The sequence below is a fragment of the Mustela nigripes genome, chromosome 10 (assembly GCF_022355385.1).
Source record: "Mustela nigripes isolate SB6536 chromosome 10, MUSNIG.SB6536, whole genome shotgun sequence".
In the NCBI taxonomy this organism is placed as follows: Eukaryota; Metazoa; Chordata; class Mammalia; order Carnivora; family Mustelidae; genus Mustela; species Mustela nigripes.
Window position 1 is genome coordinate 556,525 of NC_081566.1, and position 27,990 is coordinate 584,514.

The 27,990-nt window shown below is 56.6% G+C and overlaps 1 protein-coding gene across 1 annotated transcript; it reads left to right on the forward strand.

Annotated features, from left to right (window-relative positions):
- Nucleotides 1-4,093: 4,093 nt before the first annotated feature.
- Nucleotides 4,094-23,243, forward strand: SFT2D2 (SFT2 domain containing 2). Its single transcript, XM_059412374.1, has 8 exons — nt 4,094-4,231; nt 8,879-8,965; nt 9,147-9,232; nt 12,578-12,659; nt 13,955-13,990; nt 14,075-14,133; nt 15,910-15,939; nt 18,212-23,243. The coding sequence occupies exons 1-8, from the start codon at nt 4,169-4,171 to the stop codon at nt 18,249-18,251; spliced, it is 483 nt and encodes a 160-aa protein (XP_059268357.1). The 5' UTR covers nt 4,094-4,168; the 3' UTR covers nt 18,252-23,243.
- Nucleotides 23,244-27,990: the final 4,747 nt, after the last annotated feature.

Consider the following 27,990-nt stretch of genomic DNA (forward strand, 5'->3'; position numbering starts at 1 on the left):
CAGTTGGCTTTCTGTTTCCAGATTTATCTATTCTAGATATTTCATATAAAAGGAATCATATAATATGTAACCTTTTGTGTCTATACTTATTGGGAAGAGCAGGTACATTCACAAGGTTCATAACTGAGAATTCAGTAGATAATAGTGAGAAGTTCTCTGCTCCACGGCCACCTAGTTTCCCTCCCCGAGGTAAAGAGCAACGTCAGGAGTTTTGTTTGTTATTCTTGTTTTTGTCTTTTTATCCTCTCAGATCTATTTCACGCATATACAAGTAAGTATAGGTCTGTCGACACATGTTCTGTCACTCATATATCTGTCGTCTGCCTATCTGTTTGGATCGGATTTTTTTCCTCTCCTAGCAGTGTGTCTTGGAGATAGCTTCATCTCAATAAACAAAGAGCTTCCTCCTTCTCTTTCTAATGATTGCTTTGTAGTCTCCTGAATGGATGTACCATAATTTGTGTAACCATTCCTCCCAGCCAGTGGACTTTGGGGCTGTTTCCAATCTTTTGGTATCATAAACAATGTCACAGTGGGTCATCTTGTACATTGGGTAATGTATCTGTAGATAAATTAGGAGTCTGATATTCTGGGTTCAAAATTAGACACACTTTGGCAGGATCAGGTGGATTCCTGTCACATTATATAATAAATAACACTCATGGGTTGGGAAATATGCATTAGACATTGTGCTCTTCCGTGTTTTTAAAGCAGCTTTTGCAATATAATTTATATACCACAAAATTCATTCATTTAAAGCATACACTTCAATGTTTTTTTAGTATTTTGACAGTAGTGCAACCACCATCACAATTGATTTTAGAACATTTCATCGCCCCAAAAGAAACCCTCTAGCCATTAGCCATCACTTCCATGCTTCTCTGCCCCCAACCTGTGGAAACCACTCATCTACTTTTTGCCTCTGGATTTGCCCCTTGTGGACATCTCATACAGATGAAATCATATGATTCGCTGTCTTTTACGTGTGGCTGCTTTCACTTAACATAGAGTTTTCAAGGCTGATCCATATTGTAGCATGTGTTATTACTCCATTCCTTTTTATTGCAGAAAATCCCTGTATTTTTTAAAAAAGATTTTATTTATTTATTTGACAGAGATCACAAGTAGGCAGAGAGGCAGGCAGAGAGAGGGGGAAGCAGCTCCCCGCTGAGCAGACAGCCTGATGCAGGGCTTGATCCCAGGACCCTTGGATCATGATCTGTGCCGAAGGCAGTGGTTTAACCCACTGAATCACCCAGGCGCCCCTTGAAAATCCCTGTATATTTATATGTTGAATTAAAAGCTGTAAATCAAGCCAAACATTTGTTAAATAAATTATATTTGATCTTCCCACTTTGACAAATAGGTGTAAAGTTACGGCTTTTATATGACTAAACACTGGCAAAATATCAAAGTTGATTAAATCTGGGTCTCCTTGGTGGCTCAGTTGGTTAAGCGTCTGCTTTCAGCTCAGGTCCTTCCTGGGGTGGAGTCCCTCATCAGGCTCCGTGCTCAGTGAGGACCTGCTTCTCCCTCTGCCTGCCAGTCCGCCTGCTTGCTCAGTCTCTCTCTGACAAATAAATAAATTAAATATATGAACAAAATAAAAAGGCTACATTTCTTAAAATAACTAAATTCAATTATTATTACAAAATTAGAATATATTATAGTAATATAAATTCAATTCCAAAATAAAAGTTACTTTTTATGTTTTCAAGAGCTATTTTTCTTTTTTAAAAGATTGTATTTGTTTGCGAGAGAGTGAGAGAATGAGTTGCAGGGGAGTGAGGGGGAGGAGTAGCAGAGGGAGTAGCAGTTTAACAGGGAGCGGATGTGGGGCTCCATCCCAGGACCCTGGGGTCACGACCTGAGCCCCCCAGGTGCCCTTCAAGAGCTATTTTTGTAAAGTATTCAAAATCATCTACAAAAGTTAAAGGGAAGAATTATAATCTATAAGGAACATGTGAATATTAAATTTCAAGTATTTGTAGTTAAAATTTTTACTTGACTTTTTGAAAATGTAGTAACATTTTGTTAAATACGACCATGAAAAGCTATTTTGGAGTCGTGTTCCGTGTCTTTGACAGGATCATGCTTCCTGTTTTCATGCCTAGACTTACACCTGGACACACGAGAGAGCGAGCCCAATGGTTTACTGATAAGAAATAACCCTTCGCCTCCATGAGAACTGTCGCATTTACCGCACTAATTTTGGGGGGTCCCTCTGGAATTTTATGTTAGAGAAGCAGGAAAATGGAGACTTGGTGTCGGGGAAATGGCACGTTGTCACCCAAGGGTCTACGGCAGTCCGGGTGTCCCAGTGGAGGGATGTGACCGGTGGGTTTGTCCTCTACCGCAGCACCTGCGCGGTGCCCATCCCACGACCCCTGAAGCAGCGTGTCCGCACTGGTGGTGGCACAAGGCACAACCCCCACACGTTCCCATGCCTTTTGTTTCAAGGACAGGGGCCAGGGGACCTGGAGACGCAGAGCCCTGAGGTCTAAACGGTGCTCCTTGGGAGAGGGGGTATCCTCGTGCGGGCGCCAGATCTCAAGGAACAGAAGAGCCCGTGCTCTTTCCCACACTCGTGGGTCTGTGTCCGGGGCAGGCCGGGAGGAGCGGCGCGCCCCGCAGGCTCTGACGTCCGGCTCTCAGCGGCGCCGAGGCCGGGAAGGCCGTTCGGGTCCAAAGCTCTTCCGCAGTGATGAGGGCCAGCGCCCGACCGGCCCCGTCGGGGGAGTGTGAGACTCCGTCTCTGGGCTGCGAGTTCGAGTCCCACGCGGGGTGGAGGGATTACTTAGAAGTCAAGTGTGAGCACGAGCGAACGACCTCTGTCACTGTGAGGGTCAGGGAGAGGCCGTGGACGGGGAGCAGGCCGGGTGTCGCTCTGCGGACAGAGACAGGCCTCCCTCTCTGACGGGGGCTGCGGGGCCGTTTTCAGGGTCGCCCTCGGGGCCCCTCGGTGTGTCCCCACGCGCACAACGGCAGAGGCAGACCCGCGTTCCCGCCCCCACTGAACGGTACTTGTGGGCGCTGTTTCCCCGGTGCCCTTCTGGGCTGGCGGAGCAAGAGAGCGACCGCAGGGCGGGGACGGGCCTGACCGCCACGTCGGGGTGGACGCTGCGGAGGGGCCTGCGTGGAGGGGCCGAGCCGCAGCAGCTCGCGGACCGGCCGTGGCGTCGCCCCGCACGTCGCACGGGAGCCTCCCGGGGTCCTCGCGCGGGTCCACCCGACGGATGCGAAGACCGAGGACCCGCAGGTCAGGGGCTAGTTCGGTGCCCGGAGCTGGCGGCCGACGGTTCCACGGGCCCCGCCCCAGGTCTCCCCGACCGCGCTGTGCACGAGCTTCCCGCCCCGTCTCGGCGCCGCAGGACGCGGGCGCGACACGGGGGTCCTCGTCGCGGGAGGAGCAGCGTTTGTTCCGGAGACCCGAGCGGGACGGGGTCGCGGCCGCGGCGGACGCCCGCGGGCCCCGCGCAAACCCCTTCGGCTGGCGGACCGGCGGCTCCGTCCACCGGACCACGTTCCTCCTCCTTCCTCCCTCCGAGGGCTCGTGCAGGGCGGCGGCGGGGCGGGGGCGGGGGTCTCCGGTGGGAACTGGCCGCGTCCCCCGGGGCATGTGCGGTCGGAGCCGAGCCGGTCCGGACGTTCGCGGCGGACGCTGGGGGCCGCGGTCCGAGGGGCCGGCGCTGCCCTGGGGGTCGCGGGGGTCCCGGGTCTCCGGCGGGGCTCGGCGGCGCCGTCCGGTCCAGGCGGCCCCGCACGGCCCTGCTCTCCTCGCCGCAGCCCTGCCGGTCCGCGGGGTCCGCTCCGGAAGCTGCACTTGGGGTCACAGGAGCCTGGTCGAGGCCGCAGTTACGCGTGACTTTCCCCGCGGCCACCGGGGGGGACCCGGGGCGAGCCGCGGAGAAGCCGCGCCGGCGCCACCCGGAGACTCCGACGCCCGGAGGTGGCCGCGCGGCGGGGCGGGGCGGGGCGGGGGGCGGGGCGGACCTCAGCCCCCGCGCCCGGGCCGTCCCGCCTCCCACCCCCACAGCGGGCGGGCGGCAGCGGCGGGGCGCGTGCGCGGGCGGCCCCGGGGGCGGGTCGGGGCGGCGGCGGCGCACCCGGAAGAGCCGCGCTCCGCGGGCGCAACAGGCTCGGGGGCGGCGCGCGGGCAGCGGGCGCGATGGACAAGCTGAAGAAGGTGCTGAGCGGCCAGGACTGCGAGGACCGGGGCGGCCTGGCCGAGGTGAGCGCGCCCGCGGCGGGGCGTGTGGGGGCGGGGGCGGGCGGGACCCCCCGGCTGTGCGGACCCCGGGGCTGTGCGTCCCCGCGCCCCGCGCTGCCCCAGGGCCCCCTCGACGGGCGGCGCCGGGGCAGGACCGCGGGAGGGTCCGCGCGGACGGGCCGGTCCCTGCGACGAGCCCGCGGCCGCCCCTGCGTCGGGGCTCGGGGTCGGGTCCCTGTCCCGCCCGCGGGCCCCTGTCGGCGTCGAGGCGCGTGTCCCTGACGTTCCGCGGGGCGCTCCGGTTCCCCAAGCCCGTCCGTCCGCGCGCCGGACTCCGGACCCCGGGATCCCCGGACGCCGCGCGTGCGGGCGGGTCAGGGTCGGGGTCAAGGTCGGGGTCAGGGTCTCGCTCCCGCCCGGGCTGCGGAGCCACAGCGCGCGTCTCCGGGTTCCTGCGCTTCCGTAGCGTTTGCGCCTGTTTTCCTCCCCGGGCCACACAGGACACTTCACCTTCCGGTGTGTGCCTCAGTTTCCCCGGCTGCGGGGCGACGCTGCGGCCCGCCTCGCTCTCCGATTTGCTGCCGCTGCTGCTTTCCCGCGCTTCGGCGGGTGCCGGGTTTTGTCTGCGTTTCCCTCCGGGACCCGCAGCCCCAGAGCGCGGTCCCCAGAACTTCACCCCGAAGACCCGCGCTCGACACTGGCGCTGGATTTTAATTTATGTATTTTTTTTTAAAGTTTTTTTTTTTTTTTAAGATTTTATTTATTTCTTTGACAGGCAGAGATCACAAGCAGGCAGAGAGGCAGGCAGAGAGAGAGGGGGAAGCAGGCTCCCTGCTGAGCAGAGAGTCAGATGCTGATCCCAGGACCCTGGGATCATGACCTGAGCTGAAGGCAGAGGCCTAACCACTGGGCCACTCTGTGGGTTCTTTTTAGTTGCGTTAGGGTTAGGGTTAGGGTTAGGCCTTTATTAGTGGGTGGGGGCTCAGGAGTAATTTCATGCATTTTTTGTTTCTGATTTCTGGCTTCTGTTAGGAACTGTCAGGTCAGTCCCCACATGGCCTACTAAATCCTGGGCAGTGGACAGTTGCCCTTTCTCTGAAAGCATTATGCCCTGCGGACGGTCATCCTGCTGTGAGCAGCCACTGGGGCTCCAGAGCGAGACACTTGGTCATCCTGGAGACTCCAGTGCTACAGTGTTGACAGCAAGACGAGGCAGATACTTTGTATTTAGAAAACAATCAGAAACAGACCCTTAAGAGTGAGTGATTAGTGCAGATTGAAGATGCGAAGACTGAGTTGGCTTTTACCCAAGGTGTTGCATGTCCTCATTGGACACAGGGAAGGGCTCGAAAGGGCTGTAAGCTCCGCCCCATCTTAAATCTGTTCAAGAAAGGCAAGGTGCCTCTCTCTCATTGTGAAGTCCCACTGTCCATCTCCTCTCCTGAGTGTGACATTCCTGTTTTCATACCTCATTGTATGTCATTTCCTGAGTCCCGGACTCCTGGGACACATCCTGCAGCTGGCTGAATTCATTTTGAGGATTGTTCTTGGCTTAATTTTTAATTTTTACTAATTCGAGCCTCCTTTAAAGTATGGGTATTGACTTGATCGTCTCACGTCTGCCCTGGCTTCGAAGCTGGCAGGGCTGGAGATTCTGTGCTGAAATTTCTGTTTTCCGTGGTGACTTGGACTTCGTGGCCTTATGGGTTCTTCAAATTAAATTATGGAAGTTGTCAGAGGTCACCATAAGTGAGTGCTTTTCAAATTTTTATTCGTTTAACGTAAACAATAAAAGCACGACTAGTTCTGTTTCTCTTACATATGAAACTAGGCATAAAAACCACTTGGCCGTGCCTAGTCACCAACAATAGCCTCATAATGAGGTTTTTAATTGATACCTCCCCTTCATAAATATGCCTTCAACCTTTGGTTTTAGTGGGCTTCTGTCCTAAAGTATAGGTTTCATTTTTTCCGTAGAGGAGTCCAGGGATAAGGAAGGAATGAGTGGTAGGAAGCAGCATTCATTTCTCACCTTCTTCTGGTTACCAGCCCTGTTTCCTCAAACAGTTCTTAGCTTTACCTCGTTTTGGCAAGAACCTTTCGTCTCTCCATGTCCCAGAGTCAAAGGGACCTTTGTTCCTAACTGCTAGTCAGATGGCTTGTGTGCAGATCACTGACAGTTCTATCCAGGTTCTATGTAAGCTACTCTAATTTCCAGAAGGTGCCCCAGCACAGCTTCCAGCAGCCATGAATTAAGAAATTGTGTGTGTGTGTGTTTTTTTTTTTTAATAGATTTTATTTATTTATTTGACAGAGATCACAAGTAGGCCGAGAAGCAGGTGGGGATGAGGCAGGCTCCCAGCTGAGCAGAGAGCCTGATGCCTGATGCCCGATGCGGTGCTCGATCCCAGGACCCTGAGACCATGACCTGAGCCGAAGGCAGAGGCTTAACCCACTGAGCCACCCAGGCGCCCCTAGAAAGGTGTTTTATATCGACTGAGTCTGTTTTTATAAATTGGCAAAAGGAAGGGCTGAGCTTTGGCTGAGCCCAGTTAGAAGGGGAGCAGCACTTTCTTCTTGCTGGGACTGTGCAGGTCAACCAAGTGCAGTTACACGCAGTGGGGAGACACGAGTGATGAAAAGTTGTCTGTATCCCCCCCCCCCCCCCATTTGCCCCCTGGGGTGACATTTGCGTGGAAATTTCAGCTTGAGGGACTTGTAGAACCGACGTGTCACTTTCGCTTCGAAGGAAGAAAGCAGAGCTGCTTTCTCTTGCGCTTGAGTTCGATTTATAAGGGGACTGGGGCCTCACCGTCCTGCGCAGACCGTATTCAGGTCTCTGAATGCCAAGGCCAGCTCACGCTTGACATGTGATGTGACCTTACGGGTTATCCTCTTAAAAAAAAAAAGGTTGAACGTCTGAGGACGTCCCTGTGGACGCCAAGTCGTGCTCCAGCCACGAATGCCGTCCCATTGTGCTGCGGCGCCCTTCTCCCCGCGTGCAGCTCACCTCTTTTTTTCTGCCTGGCCGAGCAGGTTCTCTGTGTCCTGCGTGAGTAGGAGGAGTGGCGTCTTCTGGTCTTATTTTCTTCCTGATGGGAGGTTGCCCGTGTGAGTCAGAAGGCCGAGCTGGTTGTGGCGCCACCGTCGCGGTCGGCCCGCTGAGTGTCTGTGACTCTGGGTGCGGGTTTTCCTTAGCAAGGAAGCCGGGGGCCCATCTGTCCGGCCCTGACAGACACCCTGTTCCCACTGGGTGTCCCCGTCCCCGATGGCACCTTTCTGCGCGGTGTATGTGGTGTCCCATGTTTCCGCAGGTGCGGTGTCTGCTGGGGGACGGCAGTGTCAGGAGCCCTCCCTTAAATATGGGGGAACAGGGGTGCCTGGGGGCTCGGTCATTCAGTGTCCGCGTCTTGATTTCAGCTCAGCTCATGATCTCAGGGTCCTGAGATCGAGCCCTACATCAGGCCCCCGTGTCGGAGCCTGGTTAAGAGTGCCTCTCCCTCCCTCTCTCAATTCGTGTGCGTCTATGCGGTGGGAAGAAAACCCGTTTTGACAGTAGCCCTTCGTCCTGGGTCTCTTGTGGATGGAAGTCAGGCTGTTCTGTGGCAAGGGCTGGCCACCGCTGGGAGAGCCGCTGGTCCTTGTCTCCTGGCCTCTGGTTCGGCAGGAAGCATGGGGACAGGACCGAGAGCCCGCCCTGAGCTGGGGGCGTCCAGGTTGAAGGACTTGCCCGTCCCGTGGCTCTTGCAGCTTCTGGCAACGTCGTCCTTCTTCATCGGGGGTGGAAGTGTTACCGGCAGCTTCCCCCGCTGCTGATGGCGGCCGCGCTGGCCACGCGCGGCGAGCCTGCTGCAGGCGCACTGGGCAGGAGGCCGGAGGCAGGTCTCAGTGGCAGGGGCCGTCCCTGGCATGGCGTGGCCAGGAAGGTCTCTGGCATAAGGTCTGGGCTGGCCTCTTTGACCTGGAGGAACAGCCGTGGGAGCTGCGTGCAGGCTCCCCGGTTAGCAGAGCTGTTGTTGGCGACCGCGTTGTTGGCAACCGCGCACTCCCGGGAGGGATTAATTATGGTAGCGGGGCCGGGCGGTCATGAATTACCTGGAATCCATCTCACGCATGGGTGACTTGGCTGATGCCGGCACAAAGCACCTCAGATCCAGCTGAGGGCCCTGACGCGATGACAGCCTTCGTCCCCTGGGGTCTCAGAGATGCTGGGAGGAGTAGCTCCTGCTGAACTTTGGCTTGTCGATGCGGGAGGCCATGCCCGGTGGCCTGAGCACCGGCGTCACGTGGCTCCCCGTTCCCTGGGCCCCTGCCTGGGGCTGCTCACGCCTTTGCAGTTGTCCGTGTCCGGCCTGGGCTGTGGTCGGGGCTTGGGCTACTCTGCGGCCTGCTGCCTTGCTGTGCTGTGTGTGAAATGGTGGAGACTTGCCACCTCGGGGGTGTTCCCGTAGAGGCTGAGGAACCTCGTATCTGCTGCCGGAGAGGAGACTCGTGGATGGAGAAGGAGCCGGGTGCCATGACTCGGGAGGGCTCTCGTAGCAGCGAGGGAGTCGGAGCCTCTGTTTCTGCTTCTGTGGGACACACTCACACAGTCTCATTACGTGCTTTCCTAGTTCTTGCTGCTTAAACACGCATATCCATGTGTGATCTGTCGTTTGAAAATTCTAGGTCGTTGAGGCGTCGTCACTGAGCTGGGGCACCAGAATAAAGGGCTTCATTGCCTGTTTTGCTGCAGGAATTGTCTGCTCACTGTTGGTAAGATGTCCCTCCCCTCCCCTGGCCTTCCCTTCTGCCCCTCATGAGGTGCACGGATGAGAGCGGGAGGAGAGGGCGCACTGACGAGGGAGGGGAGGGGCCTGGGGGTCCCTGTGCACTCCTGGCTGTGGCCTGGCAGGGGGGTCCTCCTGGTGCAAACGCCCTGTGCTTGATCTTCCAGGGGACTTTCCTGCTCTGGGTGCCCAGGAAGGGCCTGTACCTCTTCGCAGTGTTTTATACCTTTGGTAACATCGCATCGATTGGGAGGTAACGGCTTTTTGTTTTTTGTTTTTTAATTTAACCTTAGCCAGTCACTAGATGGGAAAATAGGTGTGGGTTGTACTTCAGGGACGTGAGGAGGATGCTTTAATAGTTTTAAGGATTTGGTTTCACACCAAAGGTTGTTAAAATACATTGTATCCAAAAAAATCCACAAAATATACATCACATTTATTTTCTGTCACTTCAAAATATTTTAGTATCTTTTTTTTTCTTAAAGATTTCATTTTTTTGAAAGAGCAAAAGAGAGGGAGAGATAGAGCATGCGGGGAGAGGGGCAGAGGGAGAAGCAGAGGCAGTCTTCTCACTGAGCAGGGAGCCTGGCGCAGAGGGGCTCGATGCCAGGACCCTGAGATCACGACCTGAGCTGAAGGCAGATGCTTAACTGACTGAGCTCCCCAGGCGCCCCTATCTTAGTTTATTTGTGAAATCTCCTGGGATGAAGTTACTGTTGTGGCTTTACACGAGGGAACCGTGGCACGCAGTGGTTGAATGGTATCTTCAGGCTTGACAACACAGTCCTGTCTGCATTCTGGCCTACTGCTGCCAGAGGCTGAGTGGGGACTTTAGAAGGGCTCACGGGGCCAGAGGCTCCTGGGGAGGGGTGTTCTTGCTCTGCCAGTGGAGGACCATCTCAGACCTGGCCCTAGGCTCAGGAGCACGGGGGAGCTAAGGGAGTGCCGCCAGCGGGGGGCGGCCCGATTTGCTGCAGGTGCACACACAGCCCAGGTCCAGTCCAGCACATGCTTCAGCCCCGCCGTGTGCCGACAGCAGGTCCTGCCGGCCTGACTTCTGCCTTAGGGCCCCCTGGAACCTGAGCCCCGTGACTCCCTGTCCCTCCCCCTTCCCTTGTGTCTCAGTCAATGGCCTCAGAGTCCTGGGTGTCCAAGCCCCGGCCCCTGTGATTTGTCACCCTGACTTGGTGCCGACCCCTCCCTTTTTGTCTCCGCGGTTACTGTTTCTGGGAGGGACTCACGTGCTTCATGACTGAGCCTTGACCCGCACCTGGGCGGGGCTCTGAGCCCTCACAGACTGTGTGGTTTGGTTCCTGCCCCTGGAGCTCACGGGTGGGCCGGGCAGATGTGAACAGGTGACGGAGTAGGGCGGGGAGGAGGAGGGGCCTGGGCGGGGCGGCGGCTGCCATCTGAACCCGGAGCTTGGGGAGGGCTCAGGCGCCACCTGAGCCGCCCTTGGGTCTGGCGCATCTCACTTCCGGTCTGAACCACTGCAGGAGTCCGGGCGGCTTCTCTGTCTTCCCTCATGTCCCTCTAGGCCACTTTCTGCGGCGTCCCCAGCACAGTCTGTTTGGCCCTGCCTCATGCGAGCCTAGGGGAGAGGCGCTTAGCGAGCTGGCTTGACCCAGGTCCACTCCACAGCCTCTTGCATTTCCCCAAACATCCTTGTGGTGGTTCTGGGGCTAACGTCTTTGTCTAGAATGCTGCCTGCGCTGCATCTCCCTCTGTGTGCCCTGCCCCCCGCCCCCATTTTAGGGAAATTCTTGCTCATTTGTCAGGACTTGGGTCAGAAGTCACCACTCCTGTGAGACTTCTCGTCCCCTCTCCCCGCCCAGAATCAGTGACCTCTTCTTTCCTAGGGGACTCTGTGTCCCAAATATGTTTACGGGACAGCACAGGTAGCATTTTATTACACTGACTGGTTACAAGTGTCTAAGCCACTTGACGGGCTGGACCTCTGCCCTGCCTGTCCCTGTCGTCCCCAAACCCAGCTCTGTTTTTGGCTGGAAACACTAACCGAACGATTGAGTGCATGCCTCCGGCTGCCTTCCAAGAACTTGATTTATGAATGCTTCTGATAGTGATGTTTCCTCTCGCCTCTACAGCCCTCTTGAATACGAACTTTTGGAGGGTTTTGCTTTGGGCAGACGATGCGGGTTTCATGTCGAGGCTGCAAAAAGAGCATAAACACAGGAGTGTGCTGGTCAGTCCAGAAGAACAATTTAGCAGACCCTACTAGGACCGGGTCTTCATAGCCCTGCCTGTGGAAGTAACACGGGGAACATGGCTTTACCTATAATGTGTTATTATTTATTTATTTATTTATTTGACAGGGAGACAGAGGGAGAGGGAGAGCGCACAAGCAGGGGGAGCAGCTGAGGGAGAGGGGGAAGCAGGTTCCCTGATGAGCCGGCAGCCTGACGTGGGGCTCGATCCCAGGACCCAGAGATCAGGGCCTGAGCCGAAGGCAGATGCTTAACGGCTGAGCCCCCCGGCGTCCTCTGATGTGCTACAGTTTCGTGTTTGTGCTGTATTTAATGTTTCAGGCCAGCCGTGGCTGTTGCGTCTCGTCTCGTTCAGTGCTGCCTGGGAGTGCGGCTGTGAATTCAGGTTGAAACTTAACAGGACTTTAAAGAGAAGTCGGCTTATTGTTAAAATTTCTGCTTTTAGCAAACACCCAGTAGCTAATGTTTAAACACTTGCCGTTCCAGGCTCCTGCCCATGTGATGCCACATGGGGCCTTTCTGTAGGAATCTGGAGACATGACAGACCTCGCCCTGGGGTTTGGGGTTCGGGTCTGTGTGGGTTAGTGTCGCCTGCAGCCCCCTCTCCAGTTCCAGTCCACACCGAAAGTGGACGACGGATGTCTTTCAGGGCCTTGGATCCCGTGGCTGTGGGTTTGAGTGCGGGCTAAGTTCTTAGCTGTGCGGCTGTGGATAAGGACCTTCCTGAGCTTCCTTATCCCATCCATGAGACAAACAAGCGTAACGACCCCTACCCCACCGGCTTGCGGAGGCAGGAGTGTCCTGTCTGTCTGTAGCAAACACTGACCGACTCACAGAGGGTATGACCAGTAGAAATATTCCGGGAGAATGAAAGAACAGGAGGTGCCCTCGTTTTTAATACCAGCAACCTAACCCCGTCAGGTGTGGTTTCTCTTTAAAATGATCCGAGTCTCTGGGGTTGGTTTCCATGGGTGGGAGTTGAAGAGGCAGGGGCGCACTGTCGGAGGCCTGGGGGCTCCCGGTGTGGTTCTGGAGCCAAGCCCCGTGCACTCACACCCGAGGAGCGGGCAGCCCCGGCCCTGGCTAGCAGACCCTTCGGGCTTCCGTTTCTTCGCCTGCACAGGAAGCAGGACGATTCCTGTCATCCGCCCCGCAGACCATCGAAGGGTTGGGTCGGGACAGTACGCAAAACGCCGGAAAGGCTGGCAGTTGGCGGGTGGCAGGCGCTTCCCCGCTGTCCCCGGCCGTTACCGCTGTGATCCCCGTGGCTGCTCCCGGCCGGGTGGAGGGGAGGCGGCGGCCTGGGCTGGGCCGGGCCTGGGCCAGGCCGGGTCCGGGCTGCTCTGAACGGCCTCTGTGTGTTTGCCTCTCAGCACCATCTTCCTCATGGGCCCGATGAAGCAGCTGAAGAGGATGTTTGAGCCGACACGCTTGATCGCGACGATCATGGTGCTGGTAAGGCCTGCCTGGGAGCCGCGCCTGTGACATGGGACTTGGGTTTTCGTCTTCCTCCTCCCTTCTTTCCGCTTTCGTCTTGACTCACTGCCCAATGGCTGTGAGCTCCGGGTTGGAGGGAGAGTCCTGCTCCGGCCGTGACGCCCGCCGTGTGCTGCACCTGCAGTGGGCCGCTGGGAGCAGTTGCACTGTTGGGGACACGGGTCATCCTGGTGACGGGGAAAGTGGCGCCCGGCAGAGTCCGGGGCAGTGACCCCGAACACAGGCTTCGCTTGCTGGAGCGGGCGTCTGGGCTCCTAGAGCGGGCACGCTCTTTCCTCGGCACCTGACCGCCGCCGCTTGCCTCTGGGGCTGCCACCCTCGGGGCCCCTCCGCTCTGCTCCCTGCTCCGACGGCACTACCTGCAGCCCGTCCCCCTGTCCTGTCGCTCCTGTCCCTCGCCCCTGCCCCTTCCTCCTCCGGGCTGCCGCCTTCTGCGTGACCCTTAGCATCGTTCTAGACCACATTCGCTGGCCTTCTGTCAAAGTCGCCTTTCCTGCGACATTTGGGCCTCGGTCAGTGCACTTGGTTAGTTTCATCTCCGTCCCCGTTGCTTGTCGGGACGGGTGCGTTCCGTGAGGCCGCGTCCACGTTAGCTGTGCTCGCGAGTCCTTGTGCAGCATCGGCCCAGTGCTGGCCGCGGAGAGAGTACTTGGGGCGTGATTACTGAGCAGTTAAGCCGTAGAGGGACAGAGAGGATGGACATGACTGGCCGCCCGAGGCCACTGCTCTTGGCCAGCCTGGATGTAGGTGGTCCGGGCGGGTCTTACAGGAAGAACTTTCTGAGGAAGGAGTCAGAGTGTTAGGTGACATGGAAACCAGTAACCGGCTGCCCGGAATCTCATGTTACCCTCCGTCCTGCTCCAGACAGGGGTTTTCGGAGGGGCTCAAATACAGGACTGTGAGTTCAGCTGTTAGTGAGTTTGAATGAAAATGGGGAGGGTGAGGGAGGGACCAGAGATGTGGTTTTATTTTCTGGGCAGACAGTTTGGGGAAATTGGAAAGTCAAAGAGGATCCATTTCTTTTTACATCTGTTTGTGTGGGCTGGTTTCTCTTGCCTGGGATTTTAACTCTTCTGCCCAACGCGGGTGCTCCCATGGTCCGGCGCTTTGAGAGGAAGGATGCCTTTGGTTGCTGCGTCAGCAGAGTCTGGTGGTGTGGGGGGTGAGTGTGGGAAGTTTGCCAAGCATGGTGAGGCCTTCGCAGTATCCCCCCATGTTGTCACTGTATTAATTAATGTTTTCCTCTCTTCTAGTTGTGTTTTGCCCTTACCCTGTGTTCTGCCTTTTGGGTAAGCATGTATTTTGAGTTCCTTGAACCTTTTGGCGTAGGCCTCTTGTCACACACCGTGCGTAACCGTCTGCTTTCCTTTCAGTGGCATAACAAGGGACTCGCGCTCATCTTCTGCATTTTGCAGTCCTTGGCCCTGACGTGGTAAGTGATGTCTCCTCACACGTCGCCGTCTGAACGGTGCGGCCGAGGCAGGTAAAAGCGCGTGTGGTGTGAGTGGGAGGACGGAAGAACATAGGAGCTTCTCAGTTAAGAATTCTCAAGGATGCGAGTGCATCAGACGGCAGAGCAGAAGTCTGTGCCCTCAGCCGCGTGCCGGTAGCCGGCGTCCGCGGTCTCGGGGGCTGGGGGCTGGCTGCCTGCTGCACTGTCTTCTGCGGGGCTCCGGCTCGATGGTGAGATGTTCTCAGTGTGACTCAGTCACTTCCGTCTGGTAGGCCGAGGATGGTGGCGTATGTCAGGGGCTGGTAGAGAGCGGCTGTGAGTCAGACGGACGTCGAAGAAAGGCAAGCCGTAGGAAGGGGGAGCTGCGTTTGGGGCGGGACGGATGACTTCGCCGAAGCACAGAGGGAGTTGTCAGCCGGAGCTGAGGGATGGCGGCTGATGAAACGGAAACCCGTGTGGCTGTGGGCGGCAGGCCTGGCAGGTGCGCGGCAGGCTGTTGGCAAAACCGGGGATGGTGGCTCAAGAGCCACGCACGGTGAAGGCGGCACCGGAGACCTCGGTCCTTCCAGACGGGCCCAGCGTCCGGCAGGGAGCGGTGCTGATGGAGGAACCGATGGCTTCAGAGAGGTCGCTCCGGTCCTTCCAGAGTTTAGGAACGTGTGAGGCCGGCCTGAACGGTTTCCACAGAGACGTGCTGGTCCGCTTCAGGGAAAATGCTTTCCCTGATGCCGAGGAGAGAGGGCTGCAGGTCTCAAAGCCACCAGGGACCGGCTGTGGTCCCGCGTGGCAGGGTGGGGCTTGAGGCTGTTGCCGAGCACCTCGTCGCTTTGGTCATTTGGGACTTGTGACAAAATACGCTTCCCAAATGCTTTTTGGGATTCACTGTGTTCACAAGGGAGTGACTCTCTCCATGGGGAACGGAAGGAGAATGATGGCCTGATTTTAGTGAGACGCAGGTGTCCACAGTAGGTACCGGAGGGCCTGGTTTGTGGCTTATGTTCATGTGCTGTTTCTTTCCGGGGCACGGGGTTGGTACCCACATGTATGTGCCTTTTTTCGCCTATAGACAACCTGGAGCCACTCTCCAGAGGTTCACCGTTTGTACAGGCTCACGCAGACGGCAGTAACGCGCCAGCACAACCGTGTTGTGTTTTCCTCAGGGCTGGTTGTGAGCGTTGGGATCTCCCGCCTGCCTGGGCCTCCGCTGGGTGAAGGGCCTGAGCCAGCTAGGATCCCCGAGAGCTCTGGGCCCGGGTTCCTGAAGAATCCTCACTTCCTTACGTTGTTATCCGTAGTGTAGTTGGTGCTGTTTTTTTTTCTTTTTGTTCTGTTTTCTCTTCTTTTAAAATTGACAGGAGCAGAGCAGGAGACCCTCCTGGTCAGGTGGCAGTTTGTTCTGTTGAGGGTTTGTGAAATCCTAGAGGGGAGCTGCGCCGGGTGTTAGCCGGCGTTGTTTCAGGCTAGGGCTCTGCGCCGTCCCGCTGTGTGGGACCTGCTGACCCCGTGAGGCCGAGGTGACGGGGTCGGCTCCACGTGGGCCTGTCACCCTTCTCTGGCCACCGACGACCCCCCACCTGTCCCTGGGGCACGGCGTGTGTTCATGTGTGCATGCACGTGTGCACAGGTGTGCGTGTACGCCCCATGCTGAGGACGGAGAGGGTCTGGGCCCTTAGGGACAGGCGTCCTCACAGTTGAGGCCTGTTCCTTCCAGAGAGTCCCTGCATTAATTTTGTCTCTTGTTTCTTTTCTTCGCAGGTACAGCCTTTCCTACATACCCTATGCCAGGTAAGACTGCGCTTAGGGCTGTGCCTTCCGTCACTTGGGGCAGAGGGCCCTTTGTTTCGGGTGCTTTCAGAGAACTCGTGTTTTATCTTTACTAAAATTCTTTCAGGCAAATAGGTAAAATGTATCCATTTTATAGATTCGTAAGCTGAGAGTCCTGTCCACCTCCTCCCCTGCAGTGCAGGGTGACGGGCTTTGGCCCGGGACCCCAGTTCTGGTGACAGAACGTTCTCCTGAGACAACGTAGGGCCTGTGTGCACATAATACCTCTTGGAGTGCGTAGCTTTGTGGAGGAAAGGTGAAGATCGTTTTAGCATCTCTGAGGGAGACGTGGAGGGAGCCAGGCTCACGCTTGTTTTCTTGTAATACCCACGGATGAGAACGTTCCAGATGCGTTTATGAAGGGAAAGTCAGCAGGGCCAGGAGGACTCGGAGGACCAGGGTTTGCTAGTTAGCAGTGTGGCTTTGGGCGGCTCACTAGACCCCTGTGGCCCGAGAGGACGTGTGTAAGCAGCGTGGGCCGGGCCCGGCCCTCCCCAGAGGCACGCCTCCTTCGTTTGGCACTTGCATCGAGGAGCCTCTCAAAACTGTGATGATCTTTGTCGTGTGATCTTTGCCTGACCCTGCTATCATGTGGCAGCTTAATTTCCGTACGTGTCTGTCAGTACCTGTTCGTTAGAAGGAGGCTTATCTTGAGCTGTATTGAGAAGACAAGAGACCGCACGGGAGCTGGGAGGCGGACAAGCAGGCTTGTGTCCGAGTTCCGACTCTGCTGCTGACTGGTTCGAAGCTGCTGGGCAGTGCTCGATGGGAAGTTCACAGGCCCCTCACCATAAAGGCAGCCCTGTGGCTTGGGCGTACGTTCCAGGGGGTAACAGTTAGGAAATCCTCTGCTGACCCAGCAAGTCTGGGGCGCTGGGGGCTAGTCTGAGAAGCGTATGGGTAGAACTGTCTTGGGCAGCTGGGTTTTTATGTGGAAGGAGCCAGAACCGCTCATCCCTGAGCATCCCGTGATCTTATCAGTTTGCCCACAGAATATATCATCATGCCAGGACCAGGTCTGTCATTTTCAGGGTCCTGTGCAGGACGTAACTGTGGGCTCCTGGTTAAACAATGATCGAGAGTTTCAAGATGGCAGCCACAGAGCGTAAACCAGAGGTGAAACCTTCCAAGTACGGGGCGCAGGGAGACTGCTGTGCCTCTGACCATGAAGCTGGGCCTGCTCAGTGCCCTTCAGGCCTGTGCACTTGACCTGGACGGGCATTTATAGAGCTCACACCTTTCTCCATGTTCCACGGGCAGAGTGGTTACACGGCAGAAAAGGGTTCTGTGGTCACATATGTTTGGGAAGGGGTGAGGCAAAATTAGGTGGGTTCCTTGTTCGGCAACTTTCCAGGTCCTCTGATATGCGTGGTGGTCGCTGCCGTGAGGGATCTTACTTGACTGCGCGTCTCTTTCTTGTGCAGCACCTCTGCTGGGACTACAGTGTAGAGCGTGTCTCCAGCGCTGCGCTGGAATTACCTTACCGTTAAAGCACGGTGCCTGCTCACGCAGATGCACTCGCTTACCTCCCCCTCCCTCCGTGACTGTCCCGGGACCCTTGACACCGTGTGGCTGAGAGCAGAGGACAGGGCGGGGCGGGAAGCCACACAGCCACGCGTGGGCCTGAGTCGGCCGTGCTTCCTTGAGCGGGACGGTGATGGATTGGGGACCCACTCTGTCCTTTCCATGTATGTGCGTTCTAGGGAGTAAGCCCTGGGACAGGCCTAACCCAGCAGGTTGGTAAGTACCCGGTCACTGCAGACAGTGCCCTGTACGCGGGAACTCCGGCAGGCTGTCTCTTAGCAGCTTCCTGCTGTTTGCTTAGGACGAGGAATGAGGAAAGGCCTGAGTAACGACCTGGGTCTGATGTTCTCAGTGCATCTGCTAATTCTGGTTAACTTCTAAGTGCACAGTTCTTCCTTCTTGGTTTCCGATAGCCTCTGCTTTCTTCCAGTCCTTTCCCTTGGCTCGTGTCAGTAGCTGTCCATTGTTTGATACTATTAATTCCTGCAGATGTGGGATTTGGAACTCAGCAAGATGGGTCACTTGCCCATGGCAGTACTGCTCATGTTGAACCTGCGGTTGGATGCCAGGGAGCTTGACCCCACAGTCAGGGTGCCCTCTCCCCTGTAGAGTGCTCCTCTCGGTACCCAGGAATTACGAGGGTCTTGACCACTTACAGGGGCCTGGGGGGTGATGGTCTCTCACTGATGTTCATGTGTTTTCCTCCTAGGGATGCTGTGAAGAAGTGTTTTGCGGTCTGTCTGGCATAGCACACGGCCCGCTGTGCCAGGCCCTGGGAGGCGCCATGGACGGGAGCTGGTGGACAGTTTTGTAAACACCTCCTGAACCTCTGTCTTACAGACACGTGCCTTTTCTCCTGCATCAGTGTGTTGCTTGTGATCTGAACGTTTGAAGGTTGCTTTTGGAGATAGTGTTGTCTTCCAGACCCAAACGTCTGGAGCCTGGTGTGGGAGGTGGGGTCTGTAGCTTATGGGGTGGACTTCCTTCTGCACCTGTTCCCTTGTTAGAAGCTGTTTCACCGAAATCTCCTAATAAAAGCCTCGTGAAGCAGCTGCAGGTCGGCTCCGGAGCCAGGGCTCTCCAGGGGACGGCGGGCAGCCCCGTCGGAGCTGGCAGGGGTGCGGCTGGAAGGCACAGAGCTTTGAGGTCGACGGGGACTTTGCGGACTTGCCCTCAGTATGCAGACCCTCCTCGCCTCACCCAGCGTGCACGCGCTTCTGCTCTGGGGTCTGCCCCGCGACAGCTGCACACAAGCCCGTGGAGAGTCTGGCCACAGAGTAACGTGGAAAGAAGCGCTTTGGGGGGATGTGAGTTGGTTTTAAATCTGAATTTTGGCTTGGTTCTGATTGCACACCTGACGATGGAGCGTGTCTTCTGACATCCAGTGCACACTCTGCTCTTGGGGTTTTCTTCCCCACCCCCACGCCACATAGCTTTTCTCCTGACCAGGAACTAGACTGGGGACAAAGTGCAGACGGAACAGACACTATTGGCTTCTGCACAAGGGCTGACGGGAGGTGAGAGACCGCGCTGCTTTCTGCTCTGGTTTTCTTCTCATGATTTACATGTGCTGCTTTTAAACTGATTCTGTTTTCCGTCTCCCCTGGAATGGGGCCAGGAAAGAGGGGCTGGAAAGGCAAAGCCCCCCCCCCCCCCCCGACCATGGGGCCCCGCGGGAAGGACGTGTGCCTACCCGTGACCGTTCACCAGGGCCTGTTTTTGCGCTGGAGTAGTCGGGGCCGTAGACCCTGGGGCAGGATGCCATGGATGGCCGGGGCTCGCCTCGCAGCCCCCCTGCACCGCACACACCTGCTTTGTGCCCAGAACCCTGTCCAATCCTCATGAGAGCCAGTGACGGTTATCTCACTGGCAGTCGAGGAAATTGGGTCTGGGAGGTTAGCAGGTTCCCCCAAAGCCATGGCTGGTGGCAGACCTGGGCCCAGAGCCTGGGCACTCCAGCTTCAGTCCCCCGTGTTTCCCGGGATGGCTCTGGAGGCGCCCCCTCTAACGGTTCTGCCTGTTGCCATCAGCCAAGCCTGTGCCTTTCCTGCCCATGGTCTACGTCACTGCCCTGTCTCCTGTCGGGTTTCCCCTTTGGGAAGCTCTTCTGGGTTCCGGAGGCTCTCCATGGTTTGTTAGTGTGCCTTCCAGCAGCTTCTCACTGCCTGACCAGCATGAGTGCCCTGGCCTGATTGCCAGAGCTCCTGGCAGTGTGGGACCACTGCAGCAAGCCCTCTCCGGGGATGCCTTTCTGCTCTTTACCCAGGTCTAGCTGGTCCCCTAAGGGTCTTGCTCTGGCCAGACTTTTCCTCTGAGCTGGGGAGCTGTAAGCAGGTCTGACAGGACCAGAGTGAGGAGGCGGTCTCGCCAGGTCCTCTTGGGGCGGTGGAGGGCGCCCTGGCTTATCCTGAGGCTCCTAACCTGCCTTCAGCCAGGAGGGGAAATACGTGCTGCCGTCTGGCTTTTGTGGCGTTCTCTCACCCCGGAGGTGCCCTAGGAGCTAACTCACATCTTGGAAGTGCTCTAGGAAGTGGCCCGAAGGAGGTCAGGAGTGTCCTTCGTTCCCTCCCTTGAGCGCAGATGTGTGAGGCCAGCCTGTGTCTGCGAGCTCCGGTTGGCCTGGAGTAACTGGAAGGCTGATCCCTCTGGCCCTTTGCAGTGTTTGGACTTGAATTTGTGGGACATGAGGTCAAAGTGCCTTTTGAGACTCTAGCGGGGCTGTGTGGCGCAGTGGTAGTGGCCGTGGGCTCTGATGGCACCCGGGTCTGGGTGTGTGTTGTGGTCCCGTCACAGACTGGTGTCTGGTTGGATAGGTTACTTGGGCTCTGGCTTGCCCGTTAAAAAACCCCAGAGAAAACAGTTCCTGCTGCATTATTGTATGCCCGCTGTGCCAGGCGCTGAGCCCAGTGTGCGTAGATGACATCCCATTAACAGGAAGGCATTACTGCCTCGTCCCGATGAGGCAGCCGATGAGTTTTGAAGGTGACAAGTGAATGTCTCTGACCGTTAACTTACTAGCAGCTCTGCGTCCAGCTGTCTGTGTGCAGCACACCAGACTGCCGTGCGGGGTCTCCTTTGCCATCAGCAGTGACTCGCCAGCTGCTGGTCCTGGTCACTCCAGGTCCCTCCAGATCCCACCGGTAGAGGGCGGTGGTTCTCGCGTTAAAGCACCTGCTGGGCTCCGGGCGTTTAGGCTCTCCCAGACTCCATTCATTTCCCCTCTGCCACCTCGACCTTTGGTTCCCCTCCTTGTTTTAGCCCGCTGCAGGGTGGGAGGAAGAAATCCCCGGGAAGTCTCTGAAAGCTGTTACCAGGCGCCCTCGTGGGCAATTGGGGGTCAGGGTTCAGACCCTGCGGCTGGCTTGCTGCTGGTGGTTTTTGTTTCCTGCAAACTCCCCTCGCCACGGCTGGGGGAAGGAGAGGCTGTTGCATCTCTGGAATGAAAGGAATCAACTCCTGCCCTTGTGCCCATCGGGGGTGAGGCGGTGCCTCCATGCCCGTGAGCCGCGCCCCCCACCTTCTTCCTTCTGTGCGGCTGTGCTGGGCACTGCGCTGCTCCCCAGGCCCAGACAGCCAGCTCCGGCCCTCAGAGCCTGCTGTGTGACTCCCCGCCGCCCAGCTCCCTACGGGATTCCCCTTCTGCCCACTGGGCTCATGGGCAGTTCTGGCTCCCAGATCCTGTGTGCAGCTGTGCCACTGGCCGCTGCTGCCCAGGCCCAGCTGCGGGTCCCTTGGGAAGGGGTGGGGGACACCATCCTGCATGCAGCATTTCCACTGAGTTGATGATCTCGGTGTTCCCTCATTCTAGTATGGGGACCTTGGGGGGCTGTCCCCCGCCTGCCACCTCCGTCGCACCCTGATTGGTGTGGTCAGGGAGAGGAGAGAAAGTCATGAGGTGCATCTCAGTAGATGGCTTTTGGAACCTGCATTGGAAAAGAGGATTAAGAAGTGGGGCATACCTTGAAAGAAGGGGGTCGGGGATACGGGTGTGGGCGCTTCTGCTTTTGACAGCTCCAGCAGTGGCGAGTGTGGCCTTGTGGCCCTCGGGGGTGAGTCAGGAAACTCAGCCTGTGTCTGTGCATCCTTGTCTGTGGGGCAGCCCATGCTGGCCGCCTGCCCGCTCCTCCCTCAGACATCTGGCCACACTCAGCTGCAGGGTCACAGACGCGTGAAAAATTCACAACCCATCCTTGACCCTCCTTTTCAGCAAATAAATGAAAAAATCCATGTTTGCTCAATTTTTGGCGTAGTTTTTTCTATCTTAAAATTTAAGATTTTGGGGGATGTTCTGAGGGTTGCTGTAGGTTTTTTGCAGATAGCAGTTTTTAAAAAGCCAGTAGAACTACAACCGAAGTTAAATGCAGGTTTACATCCAAAACTCTCGGTAAGATACTAACAAAAGAATTTCGATTCAGAATTTTTGATTTTTTGGGAAATTCTTATTTAAAAAGTTAGTTGGGAGGTTAAATCATGGGACTTTAAAGTAGCTCGTAGTTCACAGTTTATGCATTTTGTGAAGTTATGAGGTCTTGAGTGTTTCCATCCAGTGAAGAGACAGAACTGTCGTGCGGTGTGTTTGGTCCACCAGGACAGGCTGCTTACCTCCTCTTTGGGCTGTTTCAGTTCTGCCCCAAAGGCACAGGCGCCTGTGGTACACCTAAGCCCTGTGGTCGGTGGCTTGGGTTTCTGTAGCGCAGGAGGCCCTGAAGCCTGGGCAGAGAGCGGCGGCAGTGCAGCCCGGCCCGTGCCCATCTACACTGACCACGGGAGACTCCTTCTTCCTGGCAGGAGCCCGCAGGCTGGTAATAGGCTTAGAAATGCACAGAACTTTGTGTCTGGATGGGACAGGCTGAGAACAGGGAAGACTAAGCTCCGTAGGCAGTGCGTGTCCTCTCGGGGACAAGACGTGCTGTGTGAGACGAGAAGTCCTCCCACGGCATCGTCATCCACAGGCGATGCTCAGGTCCGTGTGGCCAATAAGGTAGTGTCACTGCACATAGACAGTGCGGAGAACCCTGTACACCACAGACAAACTTTCCCTGATAACCACGGGGCTGGCTGGACTCAAGTCCTCGCGGGGCCCCTTTTTGACCAAATGGAGGCCGGAGTCCAAGCAAAGCTCTCCGGCCCTTGTTGTGCAGCTGCTGAGCTTGATCGCAAGTACCTGCAGGTGTTGCGTTCATGGGGGGTGCGGGGAAGCGCAGTCTGCGTCCAGCTTTGCGGCCTTCCTGCTCTGAAGTGTATGTCTTGCCTTTTTCAGTACTTTCGCTTGACGTAGCCGCTGTGAACAAGGAAGGAAAGATTTCACATCCTCTCAGCTCTGTTCCTTTGCCACTTTTGTAAATTCTCGTTGGGGGTAAAGATGTTCAAAATCCTGTGGGGAATGTACATGCCTTCAGAACATTGTGCTTGTTCTAATATGAGGAGCTTTTAAGACGCTTTGTTAAAACATGAATCCATTTTTGTAATCGTATAGTAATACTTAACTAATTTTGAATTCTGGTTATTGCATAACTGAATCTTTTATATACAAAAACATATTCTTATGTCCTACTTTTCCCACCTTGAGATTGTTTTGTACAACAAATGTTTTCTTTTCACTGATGTATTTCAAAGAAAAGGAACTTTGCTCATATTAGAGCTGATTTTTTTCCCCACCAGGACATCATAAAACTTAATTTTTCTTGTTTTGCTTTTTGTTTCCTTTTCTAATAAATGATAGGATTATGATCTTTAATAAATCTGGTATCGTGTCTTGTTTATGTCTGTTTCCCCAGGAGTCACTAAACCAAATGAAGATTGTCTGGCTACAAGAAAAGAACACGTCCTTGTATGCGTAGCATGTAGCATTGCAAGCACTTGAGGTGGTTTTTGAGCTAAATTGTTACGTAATCCTCTCTTTCCAAGGGCATGGGAGTAATAGAATCTAAGTCTTAAAGATTTTTGAAGGTAAGAAGTGGAAGATGTTTTTATTTTGGAGAATTCCTGCACACCTGCCTCACCTGCCTGGCTTACACTGCATAAACTGGGTTGTCAGTTAGTGTGAAGTTCGTACTATTTCCATATTCTTTTAATGTTCCAAAATTCAGAGTTATGACCACTCTTTCTCTGATGATGCTGGTACTTTGCTTTATCTCGGTCAGTCTGGTTTGGAGTTTATGGTTTCATGATCATTTCAGAGACAAACTGGCTGAAAAGATTTGAATGGTCCTTTAACACAAATATGTGAACAGCCAACAAGCGTGTGAAATATATACTATGTTATTTTATGTAATATATTAATATGTGATATTAGTATATATAAGTTGATATTCCTAACTTAGAAGTTAAGAAAACAGGTGAAGCCCACCTCTAAAGGTGCGTTCTCAGGTGGTAAAATTACAATGAAAAGTAGGACATTATTTGTGTAAAGTTCAGATCGTGATGACTTTTTGAGGTATGGAGAGGTTAGTGATTGGGAAGGGATGCAGTGTGGAGGGGGATTCTGGGTGCTGGTTGTCCTTTTTCTTTTGTTTTTTGAGAGCTCAAGGGGCTGGTGAGGGACAGAGGGAGAGAGAGAGAAATCTCCAGCAGGTTCCATGTCCAGTGCAGAGCCTGACATGGGGCTTGATCCCAGGACCCTGAGATCGTGATCAGAGGCCAGATCAAGGGTCAGATGCTCAACGGACTGAGCCACCCAGGTGCTCCTGTCCCATTTCTTGGCCGAGTGTTATTTGCAGTGTGTTCACTCTGATAAATCATTACCCTATGTTTTTTTCATATGTGCACTTTTATGATGTGTTATACTTTATAATAAAGGTAAAGGCTTAAGTAATTGGTTTTAGATATTTTTTCTATATAATTTAACATGATAAATGTCCTTCTGAGCATGGCTTTAGTTGCATCTCACAAATTTTGGTATGTTGTATTTTCATTGTAATAAAGTTCGAAGTAGGGGTGCCTGGGTGGCTCAGTGGGTTAAGCCGCTGCCTTCGGCTCGGGTCATGGTCTCAGGGTCCTGGGATCGAGTCCCACATCCGGCTCTTTGCTCAGCAGGGGGCCTGCCTCTCCATCTACTTGTGATTTCTCGCTGTTAAATAAATAAAATCTTTAAAAAAAAAAAGTTCAAAGTATTTTCATTTTTTCCTTTTTACTGTTTACTGCCGCCCCCCTCTGGACCACCTCCTCAGTCCCTGCTCACCACCCAGCCTTCCCTCCTCTGCCCTCCCCTCTTTGTCCTCACCAGCTCCTCCCCTTTTGTGCCCCTCCTCCCCTGCCTTTCCCCACCCCCCACCCTCCCGACGATGAAGAGGCAATGATGACAGCGACGATGACGAGGACAACCCCAATGACACAGACTCTGCTCCCCATGACACCACTCTGACAAGGCTGCCACCCAGAAGAGGCCACCGCTGCAGACAAGGCTGCTCGGGGTGGTGAGGCATTTTGTGGCAAGGCTGCTGGCGGGTAGGGGGCCGTTGGCATCTCAGGGCTGCTGGCATCTCGGGACCACTGGTGTCTCGAGGCTGCAGGCATTGGGACTGCTGACAGCTGGACCACTGGTCTTAGGACCGCTGACTTCTCAGGGCTGCAGGTGCAGACAGCTGGACCGCTTAGGTCTCGGGACTGCTAGAGGCGGTACAGGTGGTACTGCAGGCAGCTGGAGGCTGTGGGCGGCTTGGGGCCGCAGGCAGCTCGGGGCCGCTGGCGGCTGGCGGCTGCAGAGAGCGCCTCGAGGCCGCCAGAGGTGGAACCACAGGCTGCTTGAAGCTGCAGGCGGCCGCTCAGGGCCGCAGGCGGCCGGAGGTTGCAGATGGCAGCCCAGGGCTGCCTGAGGCAGAACCATAGGCGGCTCAAAGCTACAGGAGGCTCGGGGCCGCCGGAGGCTGGAGACTGCCGGCAGCGGTTATAGCTCTTACAAGAGCTGTTCCAGCTCCTCCAGTCGGCGGGCTCTTCCGTTCTCCTGGACTCTTTCTTCTGCTCCCGCCACAGCTCAACTGCGAGCCTCGCACAGCGACCTTTATGTGGTTGGTTGAACCCCGCCCCTACCCAGGTGACCAATCGGATCTCTATTCACTCTAGTGGCTATAGGTGCGCCCCACCGATTGGACATCTCTACCCAGCCTGCCCCGCCCCTACATCCGGGCTCCACAAGCACGTTCCTCGGGAGCGGCAGGCCCTCACAGTACAGTTCTGGTGTAGTCAGAGAACATATTCATTCGGGAGGGAAAGAGCACGAGGTGCGGGGGAGGGGCCGAGGGAGAAGGAGACGCAGGCTCCCCGCTGGGCAGGGAGCGCCCGCTCTGGGCTCAGTCCCAGGACCCTGCGGTCGGACCGAGCGGAGCGCAGGCAGACGGAGCGGCCGAGCCGCCCAGACGCCCCGGAGGGCGCATCCTCAGGGATTTTAACCCTTTAACACTTACCGGGACCTGTTTTATGCCCCGCCTGCCTTCGGTCTTGCTGGATGTCGCAGGTATGCTTGAGAGGAATGTGTTCAGCAGTTGGTGGAACGTTCTAGAAATGCCACGTCGGTCGAGGTGCCGTTCAGGTTCTAACCGAACCGAGGTGGTCCGTCCTGTCAGTCTGAGAGGCCGCGCATCGCGGTGTGTACTTCACGGTCTCTTCCATTCGGCTCGCTGTAACAATTCCATTTTAAACATAAAATATGCAACACGGAAATGTGCGGCTCAGTGAATTATCTCAACGGGTCGGTGTCGCCGCCTGGGTCACGAAGTAGCGCGTCGCTCGTCCCCGCGCCGGGCGCCGCCGCCGCCTGCGGCCCAGCGGCCGCGAGCTCTGCGGGGATTTCCTCACACGCGGCCTGAGGCAGCGCGCGCCGTCGGGGCTTCACCGCCACACGCCGCGGAGTGGCCGCCGCGGCCAGTGCCGTCGACCTCCGGCCTCTCGCAGGCGTCAGGACACGGAAGGTAAAAATCCTCATTTCCTTGGACGGGACCTCCGCGGTTTCTTCTCAGCGCCTTTCCACGCGCCCCGCAGCGCTCGCCGCCCGCGCTCCGGGGCTGCTCCTGCCGCCCCCCGCGCCCGCCTCTGGCGCCCGCGCCCCCGGGACCCCGTGTCGTCGACCCACGGGGACGTGCGACGGCCCCGTTCGTCTGCCACGTGCCCCGCTTAGCGCCGCGTCCCCGGGGCCATCCGTGTAGTCGCAGACGGCGCGACGGTCGCTCCCGGGACGGAGCGGAGTCCCTGGGGTCCGTGTCCCCTGCTTGCTGTTGGGCCACCCTCCACGGACACCCCCGCAGTCTCCCGCTCGGTGCCGTGGATCCGGCCATGGCGGGGCTTCTGCGCGGCCCCTCGTCAGGCGGCTGCCTGCGGCTCAGGTAGGGTCGCAGGGTCCGGGGTCGAGCCCCGCGTCAGGCTCCCTGCTCGGCGGGGCCGCTCCTCCCTCCGCCGCTGCTCGCCGAGGCCCGCGCACGAGTAATGACGTCAGCGTGACGTGCCCCGCCGCGGTCTCCCCCGCCGTCTGCGCCGGGAGCCGTGGTTCTCGGGTGTTTTCGTCCCGACGGGGCGTCGAGCCTCGTCAGGCGCCGTTTCTGCGTCAGCTGTGACGGTTGCGTGTTTCCGTCCTGCCGTGAGCGGTGTTCACGGGGCTTTCCTCGCCAAACCGGCCTGAACAATCCGAATCATCACGCCCAGTCCGTTCGTGCGCTGCCGAATCCGGGTCGTTCGCACCTTCGGGGGTTCCCGCCCTGACGTTCGCGACGGAGCTCGGTCGGCAGCTCTGGTGCGGTCTCTGGCCCGACGGGACAAGTGCGGAAGCCTTCCCCTCTCTCCAGGGTTTTGGGAGAATTTCCCAGAATTCATTCCTTAACAGTCCCACACTGTGAGGGCCCGCCCCTCCCAAAGGAACGTGCTTGTGGACCCCGGATGTAGGGGCGGGGCAGGCGGGTGGAGATGTCCAATCCGTGCGGCGCGTGTATATCCACTAGAGCGAATAGGGATCCGATTGGCCGCCTGTGTAGGGGCGGGGCTCAACCAACCGCATAAAGGTCGCTGTGCGAGGCTCGCAGGAGAGCAGGAGAGCTGTGGAGAGAGCAGAAGGAGGAGTTGGTGGAAGCGGAAGAGTCTGGGAGTGGCGTTGTAACAGCTCTTGTAAGAGCTATAACCGCCGGCAGCCGTCCTGCCTCCGGCGGCCCCGAGCCACCTGCAACCTTCAGCCGCCTGCAGCTTCCAGCGGCCCTGAGCTGTCAGCGCCCCCACCTTCAGCAGCCCCAAGCTGCAGCCTCCAGCAGTTGTGCTGACAGCAGTCCCGAGACACCAGCGGTCCAGTGGTCAGCCGCCCCAACACTTGCAGCCCCTAGATACCAGCGGTCCCGACGCCTGCAGCCCCTGGACGCCAGCGGCCCTGAGATGCCAACGGCCCCTAGCCGCCAGCAGCGTCGCCGCAAAGTGCCTCGCCACCCCGAGCCACGAGCAGCTTTGTCCACAGCGGTGGCTTCCTCTGGGTGGCAGCCTTGCCAGAGTGGCATCATGGGGAGCAGAGTCTGTGTC

Coding starts and splice junctions, on each gene's coding strand:
- SFT2D2 (XM_059412374.1), top strand. CDS start 4,169: ATGGACAAGCTGAAGAAGGTGCTGAGCGGCCAGGACTGCGAGGACCGG. Junction 4,232..8,878: donor ACCGGGGCGGCCTGGCCGAG/GTGAGCGCGCCC, acceptor TGAAAATTCTAG/GTCGTTGAGGCGTCGTCACT. Junction 9,233..12,577: donor AACATCGCATCGATTGGGAG/GTAACGGCTTTT, acceptor TTTGCCTCTCAG/CACCATCTTCCTCATGGGCC.